The following is a 24,490-nucleotide window of genomic DNA, read 5'->3' on the forward strand; positions in this document are numbered from 1 at the left end:
TTCCTTTGTAGACTTCCTATCAGCTTTAGGAAGCATGTTCTAAGTTCCCTACCATCTGCATGAGACTTTTTTCCAAAATATATTTGCTTCTATTAAACAGCCGACATCTAAGCCTGCTGTGAATAACCTTCTGATGCCATATCAGGGAAAAATCACCTGAAAGATTGCAGAAAATCTGCAGACTTTAGAAGACACCTAAGTCAGAATACTGTATCCTTTAAAGAAGAATATTTTCAGTGAGTATGTTAAATGACCTTTTTAAATTTTTAATCAGGTTGAATTCTAGCCAGACTAGACTTTACCTCAGTGCTAAATAAGTACAATGATCCGGCTATGAACAGATACTTGGCACAAGCTCCCTTATTAAGCTCAGTGGCATGGTCAGTAATAGGAACAGAAGACATGGCCCTGCATTACAGACCCTTTGTGTGATGTATCTCACCTACTTTAAATGTCTACAACTCAGACATCCATATCTGTTTATCATGCTAGATTTTCTTTCTAGTCAGTGGAGAGAAACAGGCACTCCTACAGCATAAAACTTCTGACTTGAGACATCTACTCTAATGTGAAATGAGCTGACAACCTGAACAGCCTTTTTCACTCCATTATTCATAAACAGCACTGAGTGTAATTTGCTCAGCCTTAAACAACTATCTTTCAGATGCCTAAGCAGACAGATCCTACTCCAAGTTAAATTTGACTTCAAAATTAAGAATTTTGATTTGGGAAGGAAGGACCCAAATGAAGTACACGATACAGTAATTGCAGGCACAGGCAGACATACAGCCAAGATAGCCTTAAATTGAGTGGGTCATATTCTGCTATATGTGCAGCCATTGCAGGCTCCAAAATCAGTACAGTATTTGTATTTGACTAAGTACTCCTTGGTTTGTCTGCACTGAGCTCTTCACTGATTCTATTACACTGCTCTCACTACTTAAACTACTTCTTTTAAAGTTAGTCTGGATTAGGCTGTGTATATATACCTTTAAATGCAAGCCCTGCGAAGGTACTGCAATGAAAAAAGAATTCCGTCAAGTCTTCCAGAAACACCCCACCATGATTGCACAGCTGTGAAAACATTAGTCTAAGGAATAAACTAGGAGAAGGTAAAATTATGAAAAGATTATCTGGAACAATTTGTTGGTGTGCTTATCCTCAATAAATCTACTTGTAAAAGCTTAGTCTGAAAAATCATGAAAATAATATCCTTTGAGAAATTTAACAGTGTTCAGGCACAATACTTTGAGAGGCTTTTAGGCTTTTTTTTTTTTTTTGGTTGTTGTTACAAGCGGCTTCCTGGGAAAGCATTATCGCAGCTGAGTGAAAACCTCTTTTTTGCATAAATCCTTCCACTGCAGCTAAATGAAATCTAATCAGTTAATCTCACCACTGTCAGTGGTTTATTCATGGTTGGTAGTCTGACTCATCAACTCTCATGTTAAAGGCTGGTTTTACAATGAAGGCTTTTATTCAAGAAGATGAAGGAAAAAAAATTCTAACAATACCATCTCTGGGATTAGTAACAATTTCTGAATCTGCATTGCACCCTACATGTTTTTTTTAGGACATTCGCTGGTTCAGGGAAGCCTGTATCATATCGGATAATTTAACAGCTTTGAAAAAAGAAAGCGGTTAGTAAGTTTTCTCACATGCTTATTTACAGGAAGTAACAATGCTTATATAGAGATACACTTGAAGCAGCATGTATAGAAACCTGGCCTATGTTCTTGCTAATGTTAGAATGCTGACATGTTTTCTAAAATAATCTGCCGTAAGGAAACCACTGAAAAAAATGACATCCCAAAGCATAAAGCTGTGATGTGGAATGCAAATAACTCTATTACTTCTGTGAATACAGCTATGATATTACACTAATATCACAGGACTGTACAGTGTTTAATAGAAAGAGGGACAAGATCCATACTCCAGTCAAAATCAGATAAGACTGCAACATTTACAGGCATCTTGGTAGATGGTTCAGTCAAAGTGTTGTGCTTATCTTCTTGGTATAATGGTTTAAGAAGAGTAAGATTTTCTGGGAAATTACTTTTTCTCAGATTTTTCTATTTGTATGGATGGAAGAACAAGTTTTGTGTTTGGAACAACTTTATCACTCATGATCAATGTTTATGTTAACGTCTTTGTTGTGCTGGTAGGCACCTAGAGGTATGTTGAGAGCTGTCCCACTAAATCTACCTCACATTTTGGTTTCAGTTAACTAAGCAAGTAAGATGTGATGTTAGCCACCTTAATCCCTCATGAGCTACAACATAGAGAAACCAGAATATTTTAATGATGCCAGGTTTTGCTTTAAACTACAGATTTCCAGAATGCTGACAAGTGCTGCAGCCAGAGACACACTGACATGAGTTATATTTAAACTAGTAAGTAAAAAGGTAGAAAGGATAACAGTAGATCTTAACAGACCTTATATAGTTCAAAGAGAACCAATATTTGTAACTGTTGACTATTTTTTTTTGTTAGTTTGTTTAACAACGTGTATTTGATGCAATAGGGTGTCAGACACCATGGACATGGAGTTCCATAGCATTAGAGTTTCACTAGCATCATATATATGCATGCATGAGCTACTACTGACCATGGCTCCAATTTTCCCCTATGCATTTTAAAATTATCAAAATATCTTTAAAGCTTTCACTAATTAAAACATTTGTTTGCTTCTTTTAAAAAGTAAAATACTGTTCCAAACTGACAAGGATTTTTCAGTTTTAAATTTTCTTTTTCTGGAAAAAAAAAAAAAGTTCCAGGATAAAATCATCAAATAGCTGTAATATCATACAAATATAGAAAAATTACACCTGGACATTTATAAGAAGAACGTGCTTGAGCCATGGAATGAGGATAGGTCATACAACATATTAAAATTTATCTCCCAGTGTAATCTACAGGAAGAAAACCTCTCAGTAACTACCAATTGAAAAAATGGTTGACAAGATGTTAACAGGATGATAAGAACCAATGATTTTGATATAAATCTCTTCCTTTCTCCTTTAATTTATCTTTTTTTATCTCCTTTAATTTATCTTTTCTTGTACTTTTCTATCTTGTATGCATTACCAGTTTGCCTCTGCCTTTACTGGCTGTCTGTACACGCAGAAAAATGCTAACAGATGCTCCTTCTAGCTAATGGAAGCACCAAAGTGCAGGTACAAGAACATTTACTAAGCGGTTAGTTAACACCTAGTTTTTTTCTCTCTAGAGACCATGGTAGTCTAACTTGAGGGTAGCAGGTACTTTCCTGCAATCATCATTTCATCTCAGTGGAATTTCAGGAAACAAACCACTGGGAAAGAACTCTGATCTGTACTACATTATTTCAAGCAGCAACTCAAAATACTTAAGGGATTTTTTCTTTTCCCTTATAGAATCAACTTCATGTTCTTTCAAAGACTGTGTATGGTAAGAATTGAGCTAGCTCAAAGAAAGGCAAGATCTACCTGTTTTTCCTTCAGAATAACTTTTTTTTTTTTTTTCTTGCTGGGGTAAGATATTTTCAGCACAATGCAGAAGTGTGGGGGGAAAATAAGCAAAAAAGAATTGGCAAGGCATACTCACCACAACTCAAATTGTTTTCTGCTTTCAGTGCTGAAGTTGGAATACTCCAGAATTCATTTTCCCAGTCTACAATGTTTCCTTTCACATCGCAGCTGAGGTTGGCCAGTGTTTGAGCATTCATGGTGAAATTCCAGAGGCGGAAGTTGTAAATGTCCCCATTTAGAGAGCTCACTTCATTGCTGTTAGAGCCCAGCACCAGCCTACCATTTCCAGGGATAACTTTGCCAAACATAGCCGGACAGTATACATTATGATAGGTACTTTTGGCATATACACCTATTGTGCCCGAGAAGCTATCCCCTACTACACAGAGCTGTTCAAAGGTTCCTGTGAAAAACTCTGCATTTCGAGGCAATGCATTATCAAGAAAGCACTGTGTCCCTGAGATGGACAGAAAATGGCCTTTTGTGGTCTTCCCGAAGCCGAAGAACTCTTTCGATGACACATCTGTGTAGGAGAAGATCTTCCAGTCGTCATTGTCATCACTGCTGCTCTTGGTTGCTTCAAAGCACAGTGTGAACTGGCTAAGCTCTGGAACCAAGACTGTCTCTGCCACAGACACGGCATCAACATCAGGATCCTGGGGAATGATGACCTTCTGATTCCTCAGAGACACGGCAACTAGAACAGAGAGCAGATAAATAAATTAACTGGAAAATATTCTCATATAAAAATAAAGGCAGACTGGCAGCAGTTTAACAGAGTTTTTTAATCAGTGTAAAGCACACACTGAGGAGAATTTGGCTTGGGAGTGCACTCTACCAAAAACATTCCTTTTCAGCAGGATGGAGAATGCTGCTTTACCCACAGCTAACTACTCCAGAAGTTGCATTAAGAGCAATATTAGGAAATATTAGCTACTAGCTTCCACTCACTTTATAAAAATTACTACACATTCATCTAGGAAGGTTGCATTATGCAATAGAGTAAACCAGTTATTGTAAAAACACAGTATAACTTTTCAAAGATGTATTATTTTAATTACTTGTCTGTATGACTGCATTACACCAATAAAGTTCAGGCCTCACTTTTAAATATTAATATCGCAGTAGAATTAAACCTCCATTGCATTCCTTGACAAACTGAAGACTTTTGTTCCTGAATTCTGGTAACATGTTTCTGTAATGTATTAGGCATCTTCCCATTTTGTCCCCTGCAGCCTTCTGGTTAAACACTGCAATCATGTGTTTGTGAATATTTTTATCCAAGCTGGTCACTCTTTGCAAATATTTGTGTCAGCAGTTTAAGATTCGGTACAAGTATCTAGAAATGACTAGTCCTCTTGCAAAAAATGCACTGCAGTAAGAGTATGTAGGCATGGGCAGAATTACTTTGTCTCTGATTTTTATTAAGTATTCTCATTTGCACTGGCAAAATGGCAGTCACTAAATGTGAAAAGCAGTATCTAATGACATATGCTTTTTCTCCATGAGTGTATTAATGACAATTTTGCTGAGTCTACTTTGGAGAACATTATTTTTCAAAATAAAGTGTCAGTATACTCAGTTTTATTGGTATATTTATGGCAGAAAAATTCTTCTAGTAAATTTATCCACTTAAAGAAGTTTCAGGTTATCAGTAATGAAAAAGTATCAAAGTCAACAAGAATTGTTGCAGCCGTTCTTGGTTTTACTTCTGGCTCCACGGTTCTGTGGCAGATCACATCATCAACAAATGTCTTCCAGCTCTCAGACAGGCTTTGACAGTGCATATGCTGGAACTGAAACTGGATTTTGCTAGACCTGTAGAATAATTGTCACAATAAAAGCATGGTCTTCCTTGGGATTTTTAAATTATGGTATGTCATGTGCTAATTATTATACTTTCTCCCTTTTCAGACTGAAATAAAACTTTTTGTTCTGAGGGGGTGAGATATGTGAGGGAAGGGTGACTGTCATGCCCCATTCAGGAAGAAACAGAAATATGGACTACAAAGATCCTGTATATTCTATGATATTACACTTTCTTTTTATCAGCAGCTTGCAGACTCTGAGCTCTAGACTACCATATTCGGATATATGAAAGGACATAATTTGACCAATACATACTATAGTAAAATAACTTAAAGCATTATACATTATCTGCCAACCCAGCAACTGGAGAATGGGACGGAAGAGAGAAATTCTGGGCTTTTATAATTACTGGATTTACTTCATAGATATTTTTGTTTGTTTGTTTTCCAAGCACAAAAGTATGTTGGAACAATTTTATAGATAGAAAATGTGTTCAACTTTCCATTGAAAACAAGGGCATTTTTTTCATGAGTTAATTATACAGTACAGTTCTTTATGTAACATGGAAAGTGTTCCAGGAGAAGTATAAAGATTCAAGACTTGAAAAAGAAGAAAGCTCATTCATTTGAGCACCACCCAGCCTGTGTTAGGGTGGTCAGGAGAGCTACGGACCACCTGGTCACATTTAAACAGTCTAAGAAGGGAAATAAACAGGGAGAATCCCACTGCTCTGGTACTGAACAAATCTACTCAAAATTACTGTACTCTTCTGAGATATTTAACCATTGGCACCTTCCCCCTACAGTGAAAGAACAAAACTGACAAGTATCTTATACATGTGGAGAAAACAGAATCCTGCCATCAACATTAAGAGCTCTCTCCCAGTTGCTATTGCACAGCCAGTCATCATACTGATGAATTTCAGATGTTAGTACTGGAGAAGCTGATTATTCTCTGAGGGAGAATATACATATATTCTTGGTCTGTTCATACAAGTGTTTAGACTACATGCAGGGTGATGTTAAACTGTTTCTGTTAGGAAGATAACTGGATTATAATGAACAGGGTTTACTTTGGATGCATTGTTATTTACTTATGAAAATGGTACAAAAGTTTTGGCAGCTGGGATGCAGCAGAAGCGATCAGCAACAGGCAGCTCACTGTTCTAAAATCCACATCTGCTTTTATGGGAGTGTTGCGATGACAAGTCTGCCTCTGCTTCTTTTTAGAGCCCCTTCCTTACTTGCCTTTGTTTCAGCTATCTTATATCTCTTACACCCCTTTACACACAAGCAACCAAGGTGTCTCTAGACTGTTTTACAATCACTTGTGGGGAAAACTGCTTTCTTGCCAGTTGATGGGCTTTTCAGCATGGTTTGGTGCCTTGTGTGGTGTTTTCTGCTGTTCCTAGCTTCACTGCTTTCAGCTGTCCCTCCACTGATGCTGGAAGAAATGCACCAGCTTTAATGGTGTCTACACACTACATACTTATTTGAGAAGTTTTGTTGCAGTGAATGCTGCACTGACTCATCCTTTAATCTGGGCTACAGCAGTACTACTCAGCTTTGTGCTAATTTATGTGACATTGTCTCAAGCATTTCTCCATTAACAGAGGTCTTTCGGCTCTTCCTCTTCTCCTTTGGGTATCTGAGTGAGTTTAACTCATCAATGGAGCTATTGCTTACACAGTTAAGTATTACTAGAAAATTATTTACCATGCCAGCTCTTCAGCTGCTGTAAATTGACATAATTCCCCTAGGAGTAGCAAAGCTATATTCATTTACTGCAGCTGAGGATATGGCCAGCTATCTGCTTTGGCCGTGTTGCAGGAGGCCAGCATTTGTGTGGGCAGCCAGCATATTATGTATAACAGGATGTACTCTGTGAAACTCGGTTTGAAACCACTGTTACACAAAACTGAGCAGTCACACAAATGCTGTTCTATTCTCAGCCAGTTCCCTCCCCAAACTCATTTGCTCTTACTTGTTTTTCCTCATATATATTTTGCCTTGTGTACATTTTGTATTAAGATGTATTATTAGTATCTTTATAAGTGCAATTTCTAGATAGCAAACTGCTGCATGTCTTTGAATGGCCCTTTGCATTCCACATACATATTTCTTTGTCAAAGTCAAAATAGAACAAACTACTTAATTTTATTATTTACATATGATCATTGCTGAGAAATGACAGCAAACATGAGTAGAGTACTGTAACAGCATATCCCTCTCTGGGAGAAATTCATGATATTGCCTGGGTATCATGTTTATGATGGTAAGAATGGTGCCAGTTTGAAAATGGAGCTTTGAAGCTCCACAATGACCTGAAATGAGTGGGTGTAGCACCACCCCACTGCCTTTAGGAATTCTCTGCAAGATCAGGAAAGCATCGCACTGATGTCTGCCATGCAGATACATTGTAATTTTAGCACATGTATGTTGATGTCTGATTGTCTACATGCTTTTATTTATTTTTTTTCCTATGAAAGGAAAGCACTATGTTACCACCCTTTAACCAAACTCCTTTTCTGTATCCATTGCCTGGTTAAAGGCTGCCATGCAGAATGTGGCCTATAGGTTATAAGTTGCCTTAGGTGCACACAGCCACCTGTCCTCTATAACGTCCACAGTCAAAATCAAAAATTTTACTGAGAGATATAGATTTGGAGTAAAGAAACAAAAAATCAGGAACCTTAGATGAGATAGCTTAAGAGCAGGCCTTAACATGGAGTGCCTGAACTAACATATAATATTGAAATATGTTGCTGGTGAAGATCACTGACACCCTTTACTCACAGTGGTGAGTAGCCTCCTTATTCAAAATAAAAGGGTATCTTCCAAGACTTTTTAACCATAAGGGTGCTATCTGTGAAGGTAAGGTACTGTTCAATTTGGCATGAAGGTAATATTTTTGAAATGCATTACCTATATGTATGTATAATACAGATGATTTTCTAACTATATGTCACCCTTTCTTCTTCTCTTCATTGAATACATCTGAGGATAATATTGCATCTTTCAATTCCTGCTGAAAGTTATCTTATGTCTTATTCTTAAACATTAAAATAGCAAAGAGGAATAATGCAATAAATCATGTTGCATAATCTGATTGCATACCATTTTATATGATCTACTTGATTTAACAACTTGCTGTACAGGAAGAGCCACTACTTTCAGAGAAACCTTTCAGAAAATTTGCTTCCACTTACAGAAGAAAACAGGTGTTCCTAGAGTTATTACTATACTCTCTCTGTCAGCATGAAAGGATCTCAGCATAAGAAATATTTAGTTCCTCTGATATGACTTTACCTTTTTTCTTTTCAGAACTGCAAACTAATTTTCCTGGCATAATCAGGACTATTTTTGTCTTATAATTAGGGAGGTTGTTATGTTTATTATTTTAAAATAATATATGTGTAATAGGTATTTTGATTTATTTTTTTTCTCATTAAAAAAGGATATTTGTGACTGAGAACTGAAAACCTCCTTGCTCTGTGTTTCTACACAACCAGCCAATACAATGTAAGTGTAATGTGCTACATTTGGGAAGTCCCCAGTGTCAGGACAGACCGGGTAATGAATTGATCAAGAGCAGGCCTGCAATGAAGGAGTAGGGGATACCAGTGAATGTAAAGCTTGACATGAGCTGGCATTGTGCACCTGCAGCCCAAAAAGCCAGTTGTATGCTGGGCTGCATTTTGATTCAGAAGAAGCCTGGTCAGCAGGTTGAGGGAGGTGATTCTCCCCCTCTACTCTGCTCCCCTGAGACCCCACCTGGAGTCCTTCTGGAGGTCTGGGGTCCTGAATAGAAGAGAGGCATGGCAATCCTAATGCCCTCATTTATGTTGCAGCTCCTTACTGTCATACAAAGAACACCTTCTAGTAATGTCTTAAACAACAAAACAAATATCAGTCATATATTATTTGTCCTCTTTTCTTCTCCTAGGGTGAAAAGCATGGGTGTCTTTTTTTTTTCCCCCAATTGTTAGGCTTTCTAAAATCTAAGCATTGTTACATATTTACAAAGAAAAAGAAAGGTTAACGAACTGGAATGAAAGGTAGCAGTTTTGCAGTGGCAGTTCATCCCCGGGAGTTTACACTAGAGACTGGAAAAAAACTGTGAGAAAGTTCTGCCTTTTGCACTTGTAGCAGGCACTTGTAGGGTGTTTCATTGGGCCAAAGGTTTTGGCTGGCTTTGCAGCTGTTGGTTAAGCTCATGCTCATGCTGGCCTTTATGTTACAATGTTCTTCTGCAGTTACACTGACACTAAGGATGTGTCCCACTTCTAAATCTCCCAACATAAATCTTCAGAAAGAGACAAACTTGGGCCTAAAATTTTTGCATGTGAAAAGTTTTCTAATGCACTTAAGAATGTCATGTCCTGGAAAAATATATATTTATCAACAGAAAAATAAATTAATTTAAAAACATACCAGAGAACTCTATAGTTTCACCCTGCAGCCTCTCCATTTCCTGTCACCCCTTCCCTTCTCATGGAGCACTTGACTCTGTCAGAAAATGTCATTCTAATAAACTACAAGAAATTTCCTTCTAGCAGGACATTTTAGCTAGTAGAGGTATGAAATACTTTGGGTTTACTTACTTCGTACATAGCTGGCATTAAAACCTTTTTTTTGGATACTGAAATCACTTTTAAAGGACACAATCATTTCATTTCCAGTAGAATTATATGATAATCCCTTGGCGGTTATTCCACAGAGGTTCATTGGGATCTCTCCATTGTCCAATGTCAGTGAATCATAAATGCAGCCTGGAGCTTCTTCAATGTCAAAATCAATAAATGTTAGCTGTATGATGAATCCATGAGGTGCTCGGATGATCCATTTGCATGCTTGGCTGTTGGGATAATCACTGGGGAAGCATGGAGAAGTGAAAACTCCAGAGGGGTCAGTTAATACAGTCCTACAGTTGTAGCATCCATGAGCTGGCAATGTAAACAAGAGAAAGGTCAGGAAGAGTGATAATTTAACAGCAAATTAATCATCAACACTGTCTAAATATATTTCTATACAGAAAAGCAAACAGAGATGGGAGGAAGACAGGCAGAAAAAGGCTTTGTTTCTAGCAAGCAAAATGCTAGGGGAATAATATGGCAAAATAATATTTTACATGAGAAAATTTGCAAATACAAATTATACTGTTAAATATGTTTGTGCATCCAATATATATCTGCCATGCATATTGACCCTCTGTGCAAACAATGGTGAAGTGAAAGCAACATTTTGAATTATCAAAGGCAAATGAACTGTTAAACTGAAACTTCTAAGAAGATGACTGGTATCATTTATATCTTTTGGCTGCTGGACTGGTGCTGACTGCTGCTATTCCAGCAGCTCCATGCCCTGCCCTTGTTCCCAGTGGAATGTCCCTGGAATGCAACAGCACAAGAGATGGACTGAGGAGCCTCAGCAGCAGCATTCCACAGAGTCCAAGGTTAGTCATCAACACTTCTGGCAAGTGCTCTCCACATCACCCAGAAGGGTAGCAGTGAGCTACTACTGGCTTTTGAATCAACAGCAAATTACTACACTCTTCCCGTGCTGAGTCAGCTCCATTGATGTTTGTGGCAGTCAAGCTCTAAAAAATTATTATATTTTCCTGATGTGCCTTCGCTCACCTGCTGTTCCTTCCATGACAATTTCAGACCCTGTTAGTCCATAGGGATGCATATCTTATTCTTTTTATATTTGCCCTTCTGTCATATATTTACTTAGTGTGTTGTTTGATATTATTACTGTGAATTGCCCACTGTTAAAATCTGCAACCATTTGCCAAAGCAGCACTGAACAAACTAGGCGGGAGCGGAATATTAGCAACAGATAACCAACAAAACCAACAAATATTTCATTAGGACAAGTGTGCATCAAGTAATATAAGTTTGAAAAAAATAGGAGAATACGAATATATATTATTAGTTGTCTATGCCAAAAGCAGCAAAACAAGTTGTTGTTCAAGTATTTAGGGAACAATCCTAAGAGAGGAATAAATACAATACACATCTCCAAAGCACCCTTTATGTTTTTTTTTTTCACTGCTTTGTCACATTCATATAATGTTCAGCCTTAGCAAATAGAGCCTGACTCTGGGAACTGAAATGGCAAAAAAAAAAAAAAAAAAAAAAAAAAAGCAGCTTACATCTGTGAAGAGAATTCTTAGGTACATTTTGCAGAGTTCTGATATTTTTATTTGCAAATCATGTATTCACATGGACCTTAAGAGGCAGAGATTAGTAATTAACTGGTCTTCCAGAGCCAAATGCAGGTTGGCTACATAAGAACTATGGAGTGCATATTTGAGGAAAATAATATTGTCTTAATGATGTACAAGTACCTTTGGGAAGATGTGGTACTCGTGACATTGGAAAACATGATCTGTGTAGTACAAGCTGGAACCCATGTAATCTAATTTCTCTGCAAATCTGAACAGCCAAAGGAGTATGTTCACCTGCCCTGAAATCTTACTCTTCCATTTCTTAACCAGAGAGAGAGTATGTACTTATATATATACATATATATACACACACACACATATATATATAGTATGGTAAATATAAATTCTGGAGTTGTACAAGCAGATGAAAGCTTTGTCCAGGGGATTTTACAGAGATACGTATCATTTTTCAGAGAACTGCCCTAGACTGAGGGGAGGAGGAACAGGAAAAGCATGCACTGAGCCACAAGCTGCTGCGGGCTCCTAGTCCAGGGCAAGTGAGCCTCTACAAGGCAGAGGACAGCTCAGGCTGTGGCAGCCTCCAGCTGGAAGGCTTGGTGATTCATACTTCTACCTTCATTATTTCTAGGATGAGGGTTACAGGGGCTGAGGATCTGGCAGCAGTGCTGTACCCACTCTCCTACCCATTCCTAATAGAGAAATAAGTGACACAGAGCTATCTGGGCAGTTGAGAGTTTTCCCTGTGAATCAGCTGCACCCAGATGGACCTGGAGCCAAAGGTTCAATACCAGGAGGTTACGCAAACACATGTGGGTGCTAATGCACATTCATTCAGCATTGGACCCCTAAAGATTATCATAATGGCATTATAAAACAATGCTGGCCAGAAGAAATATGCTGTTTGTCAATAAAAGCAATGTCTAGTGTGCACCTCATACTGGTAGGATATTACATTCAACCTGAGACTGGAAAAGTAAAATTTGTCCATCAGAAAGAACACGGACATTCCTAGAAGCCTGCATTTACTAATTTTATTGATCACCGTCAGCCTAAACAGAACTCAGCTGTTCTATTTTTCTTTCTCCTGATTATTTAAGCTGTGTTAAAAAATATCAGTACATTTAGCAAAAATACTTTTATCTCTGCTTTCATTATAAATACTGAACCATAAAAGTTATTTATTTTACTCTTTTTTATCCTTTCATCTTCTAACACATTTGCTCACATATTATTTTTATTATTAGTAGTAGTATACCCGTATTTTTATGTTGGTTTTACAGAACTAATTATAAAAGGCAAAAAAAGGTCCTAAATTTATTTAGGAAAATAAATACTGTAAACTTTACAGTATTTACATACATAGGAGAAACAGATTTGGTGAGCAAAATAGTTTGCTTCTTTGAAGTGGGTTGGCTCTGTTCTGGCATAGTGGCTATTCTGTCCATGACTGCAATTTGAAGGAGAAATATCCTGTTTTCATGCAAATGTCTGCAATAGTAAGTAAAAAGGAAAGAAAACAAACAACAAAACTATATATAAACAGAATGGTTTTGAATGGAACTTTTTGCACAGCTTCTCATGAGACAGTTATTTTTCTATAAACACCACCTATTTTACTCATTAAAGAGAAAAATTGCTGTGGCAACCTTAGGCTGTCAGCCAAAGCTGACAGATATTTTGCAATCCCATTGGCCCAGAGCATTCTGAACTGTGGATACTGAATACTTACTGCAATACATACAACAAACTTTTCTGTAAGCGATATATTTTATTGATAATGGGAGCAAATTTAGGTATAATATTCTTGGTCAGGAATCACACCTGCAGAACATGCCTGTCAAGTGTTTTGTTTTCACTCTAGACTACAGGAAATACATTCTGCAGAGTGGAGAAAAAAAAAAAAAAAAAAGTATTCAACTTTTCTTCCTCTCTGAATATGCTAAAAAAAATAAATAAACACCCTCCCAATAAAGTGAAATCAAGAACTCATTTCCCACATTTCCTACACTGAAAGTTTCACAAGGCAACCCATTTGTTTCCTTCATGAGAACACTGTGGAGGAATACAGCTTTCATTTCATTATCACAGTTTTTTTTTTTCTACAGGACTCATGCTTCATTTAATAAATGAATAGTTAAGAATTTAGTATGATGCTCCATCAGTATAGTAAAAAGGAAAATTAATAAATTCCTCCAGAGTGTTTTAGAGCTTTCACAAATGTTAATTGATTTCAGAAGCTGTTGGAGAATCAGCTTTTTCCTTCCTATCAGGCCCATTTTATAAGGATACAGTTAGGCACAGAGATAATGTGCAAAAATGGCAAAAGTTTCCATGGGTTTTGGGTTCCCAATCTGCGAAAAAAAGAGTACTGATTTTCCTTAACTACTTAGTATTTGTACAGCAGTTTGTATGTCCAAAGCACACTACCAATAACTTTAAACTGCAGCTGGGAGAGCAGACTGCCAATCTGGCCCACCGTAGAAAATCTAAAAATGAGTACTTAGTGGCCAATGGAAAACTTTGGTCATGACAATTTGGCCATCTTTAATAGGAACTTATCAGTAAAGGCAGGGAGAGAATTCTGTTCTTATGGTGGCCAATTTTCCTGACCATAAGACCACTTTCTGTCTTCTGTGAATTTCCTGCCTACTTCACATATATACATTTTAATTTCTTCAAAGAGAAGGATGTACTATATACATTTCCTATAGCATGCTGAATCATTTGTAGTAATACTAAAGAGCTAAGGGAAACAGTATGTGACCAACTGAAAAGACTAGTGTGACTTATGTGACTAACAAAGATGAGCATACATTAAATCCATACCCCATGGAACAAAACTAATAGCCTACCTTTTCCCATCAGCAAGAGACCTCTTGTCTCTTAAGAGCTCCAGCACAGACTTCCACTTGAACTAATGAAGACATGCTCTGAGATACACAAGCTGAAAGTGACTTTCACAGACCAGTTGTAGACAGCTGAAGCCACAGTCAAAAAGCTACAGCGTTGACCCCCAGATTAGGGAAGGAAACATTTTGTATAACCGTTTCCCATACATTCACATTGCTCTTTTTCCAATTCTTCTTTCATGTCCAACGTATTCCAGCACTTAGCTCCAAAATCTGTATTAATAGTCATTTTCCTTTAGCAGTTAATATTTCTCTGTTTCTCTCTGTTGCCATCATTTTCCCCTTAAACCTCATATTTTGACCCGTTATACTCTGCACTTATCCTTCAGACAAGAGTTCCAATTTCTTCTCGATCTGCTCTCCCTTCTACTCCTATCCAACCATAGAGAATTGCTGGGCAACAAGTTTTGTTTGGTCAATAATTTTTTTTAAAAAAGGAAAAGCAATATGGTTTGGGACACTGCCCAATTCAGCCCTAAATGCTGAAAAGTTTGTGAAGGTTAGGATCAAAAGAAAATATTGCCTGTAGGGAAAAATATCTGCTCTTATAGCTCATGTGTTACACAGTTTATTTTCAAACTAAGTTACACCTTGCAATGGGATTTTTCTTTTTCTGTCCATTGGCTGTAGCATGGAACTGGCCTTCTGCACAGCATTTTCCACCTAACAGAAGCGTAAATGACTACATAGAGCGTAGGCAGTGGCACAGGATACCAATGATAGACTGTGTGGGTTGAATTAATGCTATTTTTCAGTATTTTTTTTTTAATCCATTGAAAGGCTCCCTCATAAAAGTAAAATTTCACTTTTTTAAAAAATGAAAAAACAAACAAACAAACAAACAAACAAACAAACAAAAAAAAACAGGATTCTATTCTGGCATGAACCTTAACTCTACTTCTCCCTGTAGAAAAGATGTCTTTATATGAAAATATCCTGAAATAAATCTATGTGACTACAGGATCAATTTTCCAGAAAACAAAACAAAACAAAAAAACAGCTTATGTTAATTTCTGTCTTATTAAAATGAATAATAAAATCTCCCCTGCTGACAGAATTAGACTAACCCTAAACCACAGAAAATCTTAGCTATGCTACCTAGCACTTTAGGTATAAAAAGCAGTACAGAGGTAATTATGATTTGCTTTTATGCAGACATCTGAGAACCTTTAAGCACTTTGCATATATTTGAAAAGTTAGCACTTACAAGCACTGTCACTTTCGACAAAGTAAGAGAAAAGCTCAGGAAGGTGCCACGATGTAGTCACTTATACACAAAGCAAGTGTGTGGTAAATCCCAAAATAGAATTGAAACCTTACAATCATTCACAGTGACAACATTGCTTTGTTGAGCATTAGGCAATAAAAAGTCTTGCTTTATAATAAGCAATTATTTCATACCCCCTATTTCAAGGGTTCCATAATAGAGCAGATCTACAGAGATGAGATATGGTCAAACATTAGGTTAAACATATTTATGACTCCAAATAGATGGGTGAATGAGGTCAGTAGTGGACACACCTGCAGAGGAAGGGCCAAACCACCAAGATGTGGGTGGGCTGGAATGGCTACAGAAAAAACAAACCCATGTTATTTCAATATGAGACACAAACACTAAATCCAGAGCAGCAATCACATAGTAAAGGTTTCAACAGTAGTCCATCTATCTTCCCTTTAAAAAATTATTTCAGATGTAAATGGAATCTATAGATGCACATAAATATTTATATGAAAAATTTGGATACATTTATTGCAGATAGGTGTCTAGTCATTCACTTTGTATATAAAGGAAATAATTCTTTGCATACTCACTGTCATCTATAGGATTAGATCTATACAATTTTTTGTGCAAAACAGTGAACACTCTTCTGCACACTTCTGAAGCCTATGCACACCAAACCATTATGTCTACTCTGTGCTTAACTCACAATTTGAGTTATTTCTGAGGATGCAGAAATGAGAATATGTAAGAGGATTACTTCTGTTTCTTTATTTACTTTCCAAAGTGTAGAAACTGATTGATCTCCTACAAAACATCCTTGTCTTGCTATATTACATTGGCCCTGATAAAAAATTACTAAATGCAACACATAATTTAATGTGACCATGCCAATTTAATGTCAGCATTTAATGTAAGAATCTTCAAATTAATCTTTGTCAGAATTTAATGTCAGAGTCTTCAAATATTATAATAATCCTAACTATTAAGCCAAATTAAATTTAGTCACTTTTTTTTTTTTTTTTTTTTGGGGGGGGGGGGGGGGGGGCGGGGGGGCAGCGGTGGAGGGCATGTTAAATAAGGGACAAAAACAGCATAGAAGGATTATCTGTGCAATAAACTGAAGGAAAATAAGATTATCCTGACATGTATAAAAGATTGTGCCTGCACATACCATGTGATAGGGCTGAGGTCTACTGATTAAGCATATGATTCTGCTTGTGTGGGAATGTATATGTCCTCTGATTTATAATAACACTAAACTATTTCTACACCAGCATTTCTACAGTGTGCACAGCCTTCAATTCATAAAAATCTTGAGATAATCTTAAAATCTCACTTGTATCATCTGGATTTAAGCATGGACTTAAAATTCAGCAAATATTTAAAGTCCCTTCCTAAACAATTATGCCTTTGAATCCTGTATTTGAGGCTTTATAGTTATGTCTTCAGCTTTGCACCCCCCTCAAAGGCAGCTGAATGGGGAGACTCAATAACTGCTCAATCATGACTCAATAACTGCTGTCATATGGAAACAACAAGGGAGGCATTGCATGGACACAAGCAGTAAAGAAAACTGTCCTATTCATTCTTGTTCTGACCATTTTCTTTTCCTTCTAAGGACAGGAGTAATTACTGAACTAGCATATGCCAATGCCCATTCAGGGAGAGAGATCCAATCTCAGAGACGTTGCATATGAAAATCTGGTATCTATGTGGTTAAATAATCAACCTGAACCATTTTTACACCTGCCCTAATGTCCATACAGCTATCCATACTCCTTGTTCCTGTCCTTCCACAGGGCGTATTCTACACTCCCAACTTGCTGACTGAATTAATTTGGGGTAAAGGGTACTTTTTATTTTATTTTATTTTTAACTGTCACAAAAATAGATCCTTCCAATCTGTGATTTTTATTTATTTATTTTTCCCAGAATTATTTTCTTCCTAAAGATCAGGAAAGGCAAAGTTTAATTATAATGTAGAACTTTCTAAAAATGCCATCAAGCCAAAGTCCCTTATCCCCTCCCCCGTCTTTCCCACATAAAAACAAATGCATTATTTCTCTGGATACCATTCAACCCCACCCCATCACCCTTTACTAGGAGAATATTACATTAACTTCCAGCTTTACAAAGGCATCAGTAGCAGGCTTTAACCCTGGACGGTTTCTGTATGGAGATATCAGTTTCAGCTTTTATTATTTATTTATTTATTTATTTATTTATTTCTTCTGCCACTGAACAATTAAAGTGCTGGTTACCAAAGCACCTGGCAATGTAGCATAAATGTGTAGTGTAAATTATAAAAAATGAAAACCAGAGTAATTTAAATCGTTTTCTAAAACATTTCTAAAGTACTTATATTAATAGATATAGAATATATAGAGTCCCCAACAGGATAAACATTACCAGTTTTTGTATGGAGCCACCTGCATAGACTCATCATCTATATATCCAGAATATTTCAAAAAATAAAAATTTTATGAACTTTACAAGTACAACTTTACATTATCCTACTTCAGCTGCCACACATATAACGAAGTGCACTTTGCACAGCATGAATATAACAGAGACATAATTAGGAAGAATTTTTCATCTCTGTATTACTCTTATTTGGAAGTGTGATTTTTCTGTTGATTTGCAGGAAACACTACTTTCAGCACTATTAAAACCTCAGCCCAGACTCTAATTTTGCACCATTCCCATTGCATCATCTGCACAGTACTCCTTGTACCCAGCAAGAATTCTAGGCCTCCATATTCCTGACTGGAAATAGCACATAACCCTGGCAGAGCCTTTTATAATTCTATGAAAGAAAAGATTGTGCTCTCACAAAATAATTCAACAATTGGGTTTTGGCCACGGAAGCCAGGAGACAAAGAGGGTACTATGTCCTGGCCAGTGATATCAGCTTGCCTCGCATCTTCTTTTGCTGATGCAGTATGTCTTGCAGCATACTCTAAATGGTTGAACTGGTTGGTGCACCTAAGAATAATAAAATGCTAGAACAAAATATCCTCACAGGGTAATTTATAGACATATATGAACATATAACTGCTCTCTATGAAGTCACTTCTTATTATTCCTACTTCCTATTGCTCTAACCCCTCCTTCTTACCAGATTATTAAGAAATTAAATTTTTACTCACATGAAATCAGAACAGCTCTTTTGTTTGTTTTGTTTTGTTTTGTAAGAAAAGAACAGGGCACTTCATGAAATTACATGTAGCAAATGGAAAACTGATAAGACAATATTTTCTCATACATTACAGTGTTAGCCTGTGGGACTCTGACCTGAAAAGTATTAAAGCAGGGAATATAAAATTCAGAAAGCTAACAGACATTTCTCTAAGTATCTAGAATACATCAGAATCCCTGCAGGTATATGGTAATTAATAAGAAGAAATGTAACTATAGGAACTGTAAATCTCATGGCTTATACTTGAAACTAATCTCAAAGAGCTGATCAGGGAAAGTATCGGTAACTTCATCTTGATGACTATACTAAGGAGCCATGGAGCATAGTCCCAGGCACTGGGATGTGAGTGCCAGTGCAGCCAAAGCACTGGCCTAACTCCCAGCACTGCTCAGCCAGGACAGACAGCTCATGTCCAAATGTTCCTGTGCATGGCTCACCAGCTAGCACAGGCCAGGTACTGTTCCCAACCTACAACCCAAATGCAGACACCCCAGTTTTTATAATAGTATGAATCTGGGACACCGAATGAGTTGGCCTGAGTGGCAGAGAACAGTCCTGGGCACTTCTGATTTTCTAGAACAGAAGTGGGCAATGCATGTGTGGGAAAGTAACTGTATAAGGCAGAGGACTAGGCCCTATCTGGAGCCAATCCAGCAGTTCTTGCTAGTTTTGGTGGTTTGAACACTGCACATAAGTCAAAAAGGAACAGGTTTACAATTTCCAACACAATAATCAAAATTATCTTTCAGGATACACTTGAGACCAGTAACTATAGTAATGTACCAAAAAAAAAAAATCAGGAAGAGCAAAGCTTAATTTTGAAATCTGAGGTTACATTTAGGAAAGCAGAAGTGAGAATAGTAAATTACTCACTCATGAAGCATTAACCACAAAACACAGGCAGAAACCAGCTACGACTAAAATCAGCAGCATACTTTTCACTAAACCAAGACAGCACAAGTTGATCTACTCTTCTTCATGATAAAACTGTATAACTTGACCCTATATTTAGAGAGTTTTTATTATTGGTTTTCATAAATAAATATATAAATAGTAGTGTGATTTTCAACAGGACAGAGGTGGAGTGGAACATGACACTGATTTAGGGTCTAGAAAGCCAGTTCTTTCACAAGCTTTTGATTCACTGCAGGGAACTGATGTCTTGGTTTCTCCAGACTAGCATTGCAAATGGCTCTTAAGTGGAGTCATCCAGGTATTGACATTATCACCATTTGTTACATGACAGATCTCCAAGATGTTATCATAGCCCTGGGGAGGTCAGAACTGATGTCCTTCATTCTCTCAGAGTGAGATGTTAGCACAGTGCAGAGACCATTAGGAATTTATTGTGTTTCTAGATATTCCATATTGCCGTTATGCCTCATTTTGCTCTGGAATTCCATAGGTATTTATTTATCTTGGGTTATCATTGCCACTAAAAGCTCTGACCCCTTTTGGTCACTCTAGCACATGATATCCTACCTCCTGACAGCAACTGACTTTATCACAGCAGTAACTCCAGCAGATTTTGATTGATCTGGGAAATTGAGGGAACCAGCTACAATAGAAGAAAATATATTCAGAGCCAGGGTGGGGGCCCTGCACTGCCTGTTTCCCCTTAGTTGTTTGGTTTTGTGCCAATGAAAATGGAAGTGGAAACAAACACACTGACTGGGTAAATCTGCCCTGACCCATATGAGTAGAGTTCACATTGTAGACAAAGTTATGGATTTCCCCCAGAGGGAGGGGGTAATGTGAAAATCCTGTGTTACACCCATTGTAACTTAAGAATATTTTCATTGGCATTCCTGTGATAATCTTATAAAAATAACAGATTTGACTCGCTAGTGTTGGCCTGAGTTGGACTTTTTTCCACAAAATAACAGAAATTTTGGACAAAGAGTGGCATTAAAAATATTTGACAGTTTGGTACCAGATATACTGGTTTGAAGAGTATTAATTTTTATGTATATGGGCTATATATATACTATACATATAATATGTAGCATATTATAATTTAATACATATTAAATATATATTATACATATAAACCATATAATTTATGGTATATGGGCTAGTACAATAAACATACATGCTAACATGTGCATAAGTAAAGAGAAAATTAGTTTAGGGAAGGGATTGGGTGGGAAAGGTGATTTTATTTATTTATTTATTTACTGATGTTTCTGCGTGTAACATAATGGTTTCAATCCACATACCACATGGCATCACAAATTAGGCTGAAATTCACAGGAATGGTCATTGGGAATGTTGTATTTTTGTCTAACCCAATAAGAAGGTCTAGCTACTGGCTCTTAGGTTTTCAGTTGTTGCATTGTTACTAAAAAGGTCATAACCACAATTGAAGTAAATCCATGAGCTCAGGTAGCTTCAACACAACAATACCAGCCAGTACAAGCTAAGGAGGTGTGTGACTAAATATATTATTGGGTATCATTTTAGTGTCATGCTTGCCAGGCAAACTGTTGAAAAATGAGTGGGAAAACAGCTGACAATCTTTTAATGAAGAGTGATTTGTAGGAATTTGAGATCCCACCAAATTGCACTGACATGGGATACAATAAAATTATACCTGGGCACAGTCATACACATGCATACAAGAAATAAACGTCTATATATGCATAGGACACAGATGAAAGATATTGCTAGAATAAAATTTCTGGATAACAGAATATTTTTTTCAGTGCAAGTAGACAATACTGCCTTTTCATTGCTTTACAAAACAAATCCAACACATACCCAATAGTAGAATAATATCCAAATTCCATTTGACCTTGGATGCATTCAGCATCTTTTATTGCTTGTAAGGCTACAGTTCAGTTGCAGAGTTTTCGTTCCAAGGCTGCAAAGTTGGAAAGCCTTTTCTGGCTGCTACTCTCAGTCTTCTGAGTGTATAAATTATAGAGTATGTATACTCTTCTCAGAGTATATAGTTAAGGCTATTCCTTAAGTTTTATATGATTATGGGTCAAATTTTGGGTCTATATTTTTTTAAGACTTTCTTTAAATCTACCCTAGAAAATCTGCTACTAGAAGAAGATCTGGATCTTCTACAGTAGAGGTTGAAACTACTTAGATTTCATTTGCTGGTGTTTAATAAGTTACAGATATTATGCACAATCACTTTGCACTAGAATTCACTATTAGAGCATTCTAGACATACTGGGAAATACTGATTCAAAAGCCATTTCCAACAGTGTCTTTGATTCTTTTTTATGGTTATATGATCTGTCATTTCTAATAGTCTTCAAAGTATCTATTTCAATATGATTTGAGCCACTTATATTTCAGTACATTAGTATTTTCTGGGTTCTTTCAGGAAGCTATAAAAAACAGATGCCATCAGTACTTTATCTGCCTCATCTAATCTGCAAGAAGGAGCAATCTAAGTCAAAATATTAGTAATGTTTTGATTTATGAAACACCACAGAATAATAAAAGAGTTTTTCTGTTACACACAAGGAAATATTCTCTTCTCCACTACCACACAAAAATTAGTCATGTTTTCACTTTCCAAAGATAATAATATATTCAGTGTTAACACATTATTTAATCAGTTATGCCCAGAGCAGATCATGGTGCTTCTATCAGAAGTAAAGATGGAAGAGAATGGTATATCTCCCTCAAAACAGTAATTCTTTCACTGTTATATTACTTATTTCCACTCCTGGTTTGTCAGTGTACTTCTTTTCATAATAGCAGAAAGGAAAAGATTATGAATGCAGATGGCAAAATTTTATATTAAACTTAGTGTCTCCTTACTTATTCCATGTTACAATGACTGATTTTTGTGTAGCTATAACTGAACCTTTTTTTTTTTTTTTTTTTTTTGACAGTCTGGTCTATGTGATTTATTTTTCTAACCTCTACCCACTTCTCCAGCAGCTCTAGCCACTAAACTCCCACTGCAATCAATCAAGAAATCTCCCTACACATTCCAGTGTTTTTTCCATCTCTATCAGCTTTTTCTACCCTTTCCCTGGAGAATATTCAATTGATGAATGTATTTTAAAGTTAGGAATTTGATTCTGATCAAATTATATGCATTGAACTCCTTGAGGATGTAAAGTGTGTGCCCCACTTCTCTTTTTGTGTCTTGCTTCTTTACTGAAACCAAGAAAACAAAATTTAAATTTCCAAATCAGAAATAAATAACTTGTCTAGCTGTGTCTTTCTCACCAACTCTGACTGCTCACCACATAAAAACCAGAAAATATTATATTTTGCAAAGAAACTATGATAGGCTTTACTAAGTTTCACTTGATAACATCTCTTAAATTTCAAAATGCTTTATGTCTTCTTTTTTAAAAATTATTTTTCTATGTCTTAATTAAAAAGTCACCAGTTATTGATGTGATATTTTTAACACATCTGCTACAGTGCTAAACAGGTCTCTGTGTTCAAAATATCTATCACATTTAATTATGCAAAAATGGACAGCTTCAACAGTCAAATACCAAGAGAATTCAAACTCTCCATTGAAAGAGAAATTCTGAAAATAGACTTCTTGTTTCCCCAAAACAAAATCAGCAAGTTTTTCAGCATGAACATATTCAAACAAGATTTTCTTAGTCTTAAACAGAACTTGCTTCTTAGAAGGAACTTACTTTATTTTCTGCACTGGTTCTGCAGTCATCAGCATTATTTGGAAACAACATCTAAAACACTTGCCACTTAATGGAAACTGCAGAGTTTTACAATTGACCGGCTCAGTAATTTCTGAAACCAAACCAAGCCAATCAACCAGAGGAAACCTCTTTCATGAATCTGTTATTTACATGTAAAGCAGACAGGAAAAAGGTATTTTGTTAGCTCTGGAGACACAGTTTAAGAAGGTTTTAAAAGATTAGGAAGTATAATGACAGGTGCACAGTGTTCCTTAAAATGAGACAGGAAGAGAGTATGAGACAGAACTTTATGGCATCATCCTCCTATAAAATTAAATGGACAAACTGTTCTCTCTTAATAATGACTATATGCTAACACTTACAACCAAGCACTGTGCCTTTACTTGACCTTTAACACATTGTACTGCACTAATTGTTGTAATTATTCAAATGACAGCCAAGCCCTAGTTTTCTTCCATATTCCTTTTGCCTGAGATTATTTTAAAATATTTTCCAGAAATATTAAACTCAGAAGTGGTTTCATATTCAACAAAGCTTTGAAGTTCAAGAAAGCCAACAAGTGTCATCACATCAAAACTTAACATCCTCACTTTGTAACTTTTCAGCTAATGGTTCTAGTAAAACCCACCCTCAGAAGACACCAGTGACAGCAGTGCTCTCCTCCTCAACAGTTACAAGCACAGTTTGTTATTACAGTTCCACCATTCCCAAGGGAAGCTTATTTCAAGGCCACAGTTAAAAATGTATCTTATTTAGAGCTGGAGTCCATTTACAGGTTTTCTCTGCCTTTGCACCTGTAATACAAACTAATATAAAAGTATATGTTTAAGATCTGGTATCAGCACTTAATACCTACACAGAATATCTGGACCTCTCTGAGAATGAAACCGTAGTTTGACCGCAGTTTTACTATCATTTAATCTTTCAAAACCTCTGAGACAGAATGCTTCAAGAGAGTAAGTCCTGTGTCTTCCAATGTTGGAATCTTACTGACATCTAAAATA

General features: G+C 36.6%; 1 protein-coding gene across 6 annotated transcripts in view; it reads right to left on the bottom strand.

Moving 5' to 3' along the window:
• The window catches only part of ADGRG6 (adhesion G protein-coupled receptor G6), a 109,829-nt gene that overhangs the window by 54,791 nt on the left and 30,548 nt on the right, over positions 1 to 24,490 (bottom strand). For all 6 annotated transcript variants that reach the window (XM_035320643.1, XM_035320644.1, XM_035320645.1 and 3 more), the window contains exons 3-4: positions 9,919 to 10,260; positions 3,583 to 4,203 (exon numbers count right to left, since the gene is read on the bottom strand). In XM_035320643.1, coding sequence (XP_035176534.1) covers positions 3,583 to 4,203; positions 9,919 to 10,260 — 963 coding nt within the window. The remainder of the gene's footprint in view (positions 1 to 3,582; positions 4,204 to 9,918; positions 10,261 to 24,490) is intronic.

The sequence above is a fragment of the Oxyura jamaicensis genome, chromosome 3, assembly GCF_011077185.1.
Source record: "Oxyura jamaicensis isolate SHBP4307 breed ruddy duck chromosome 3, BPBGC_Ojam_1.0, whole genome shotgun sequence".
Lineage (NCBI taxonomy): Eukaryota > Metazoa > Chordata > Aves > Anseriformes > Anatidae > Oxyura > Oxyura jamaicensis.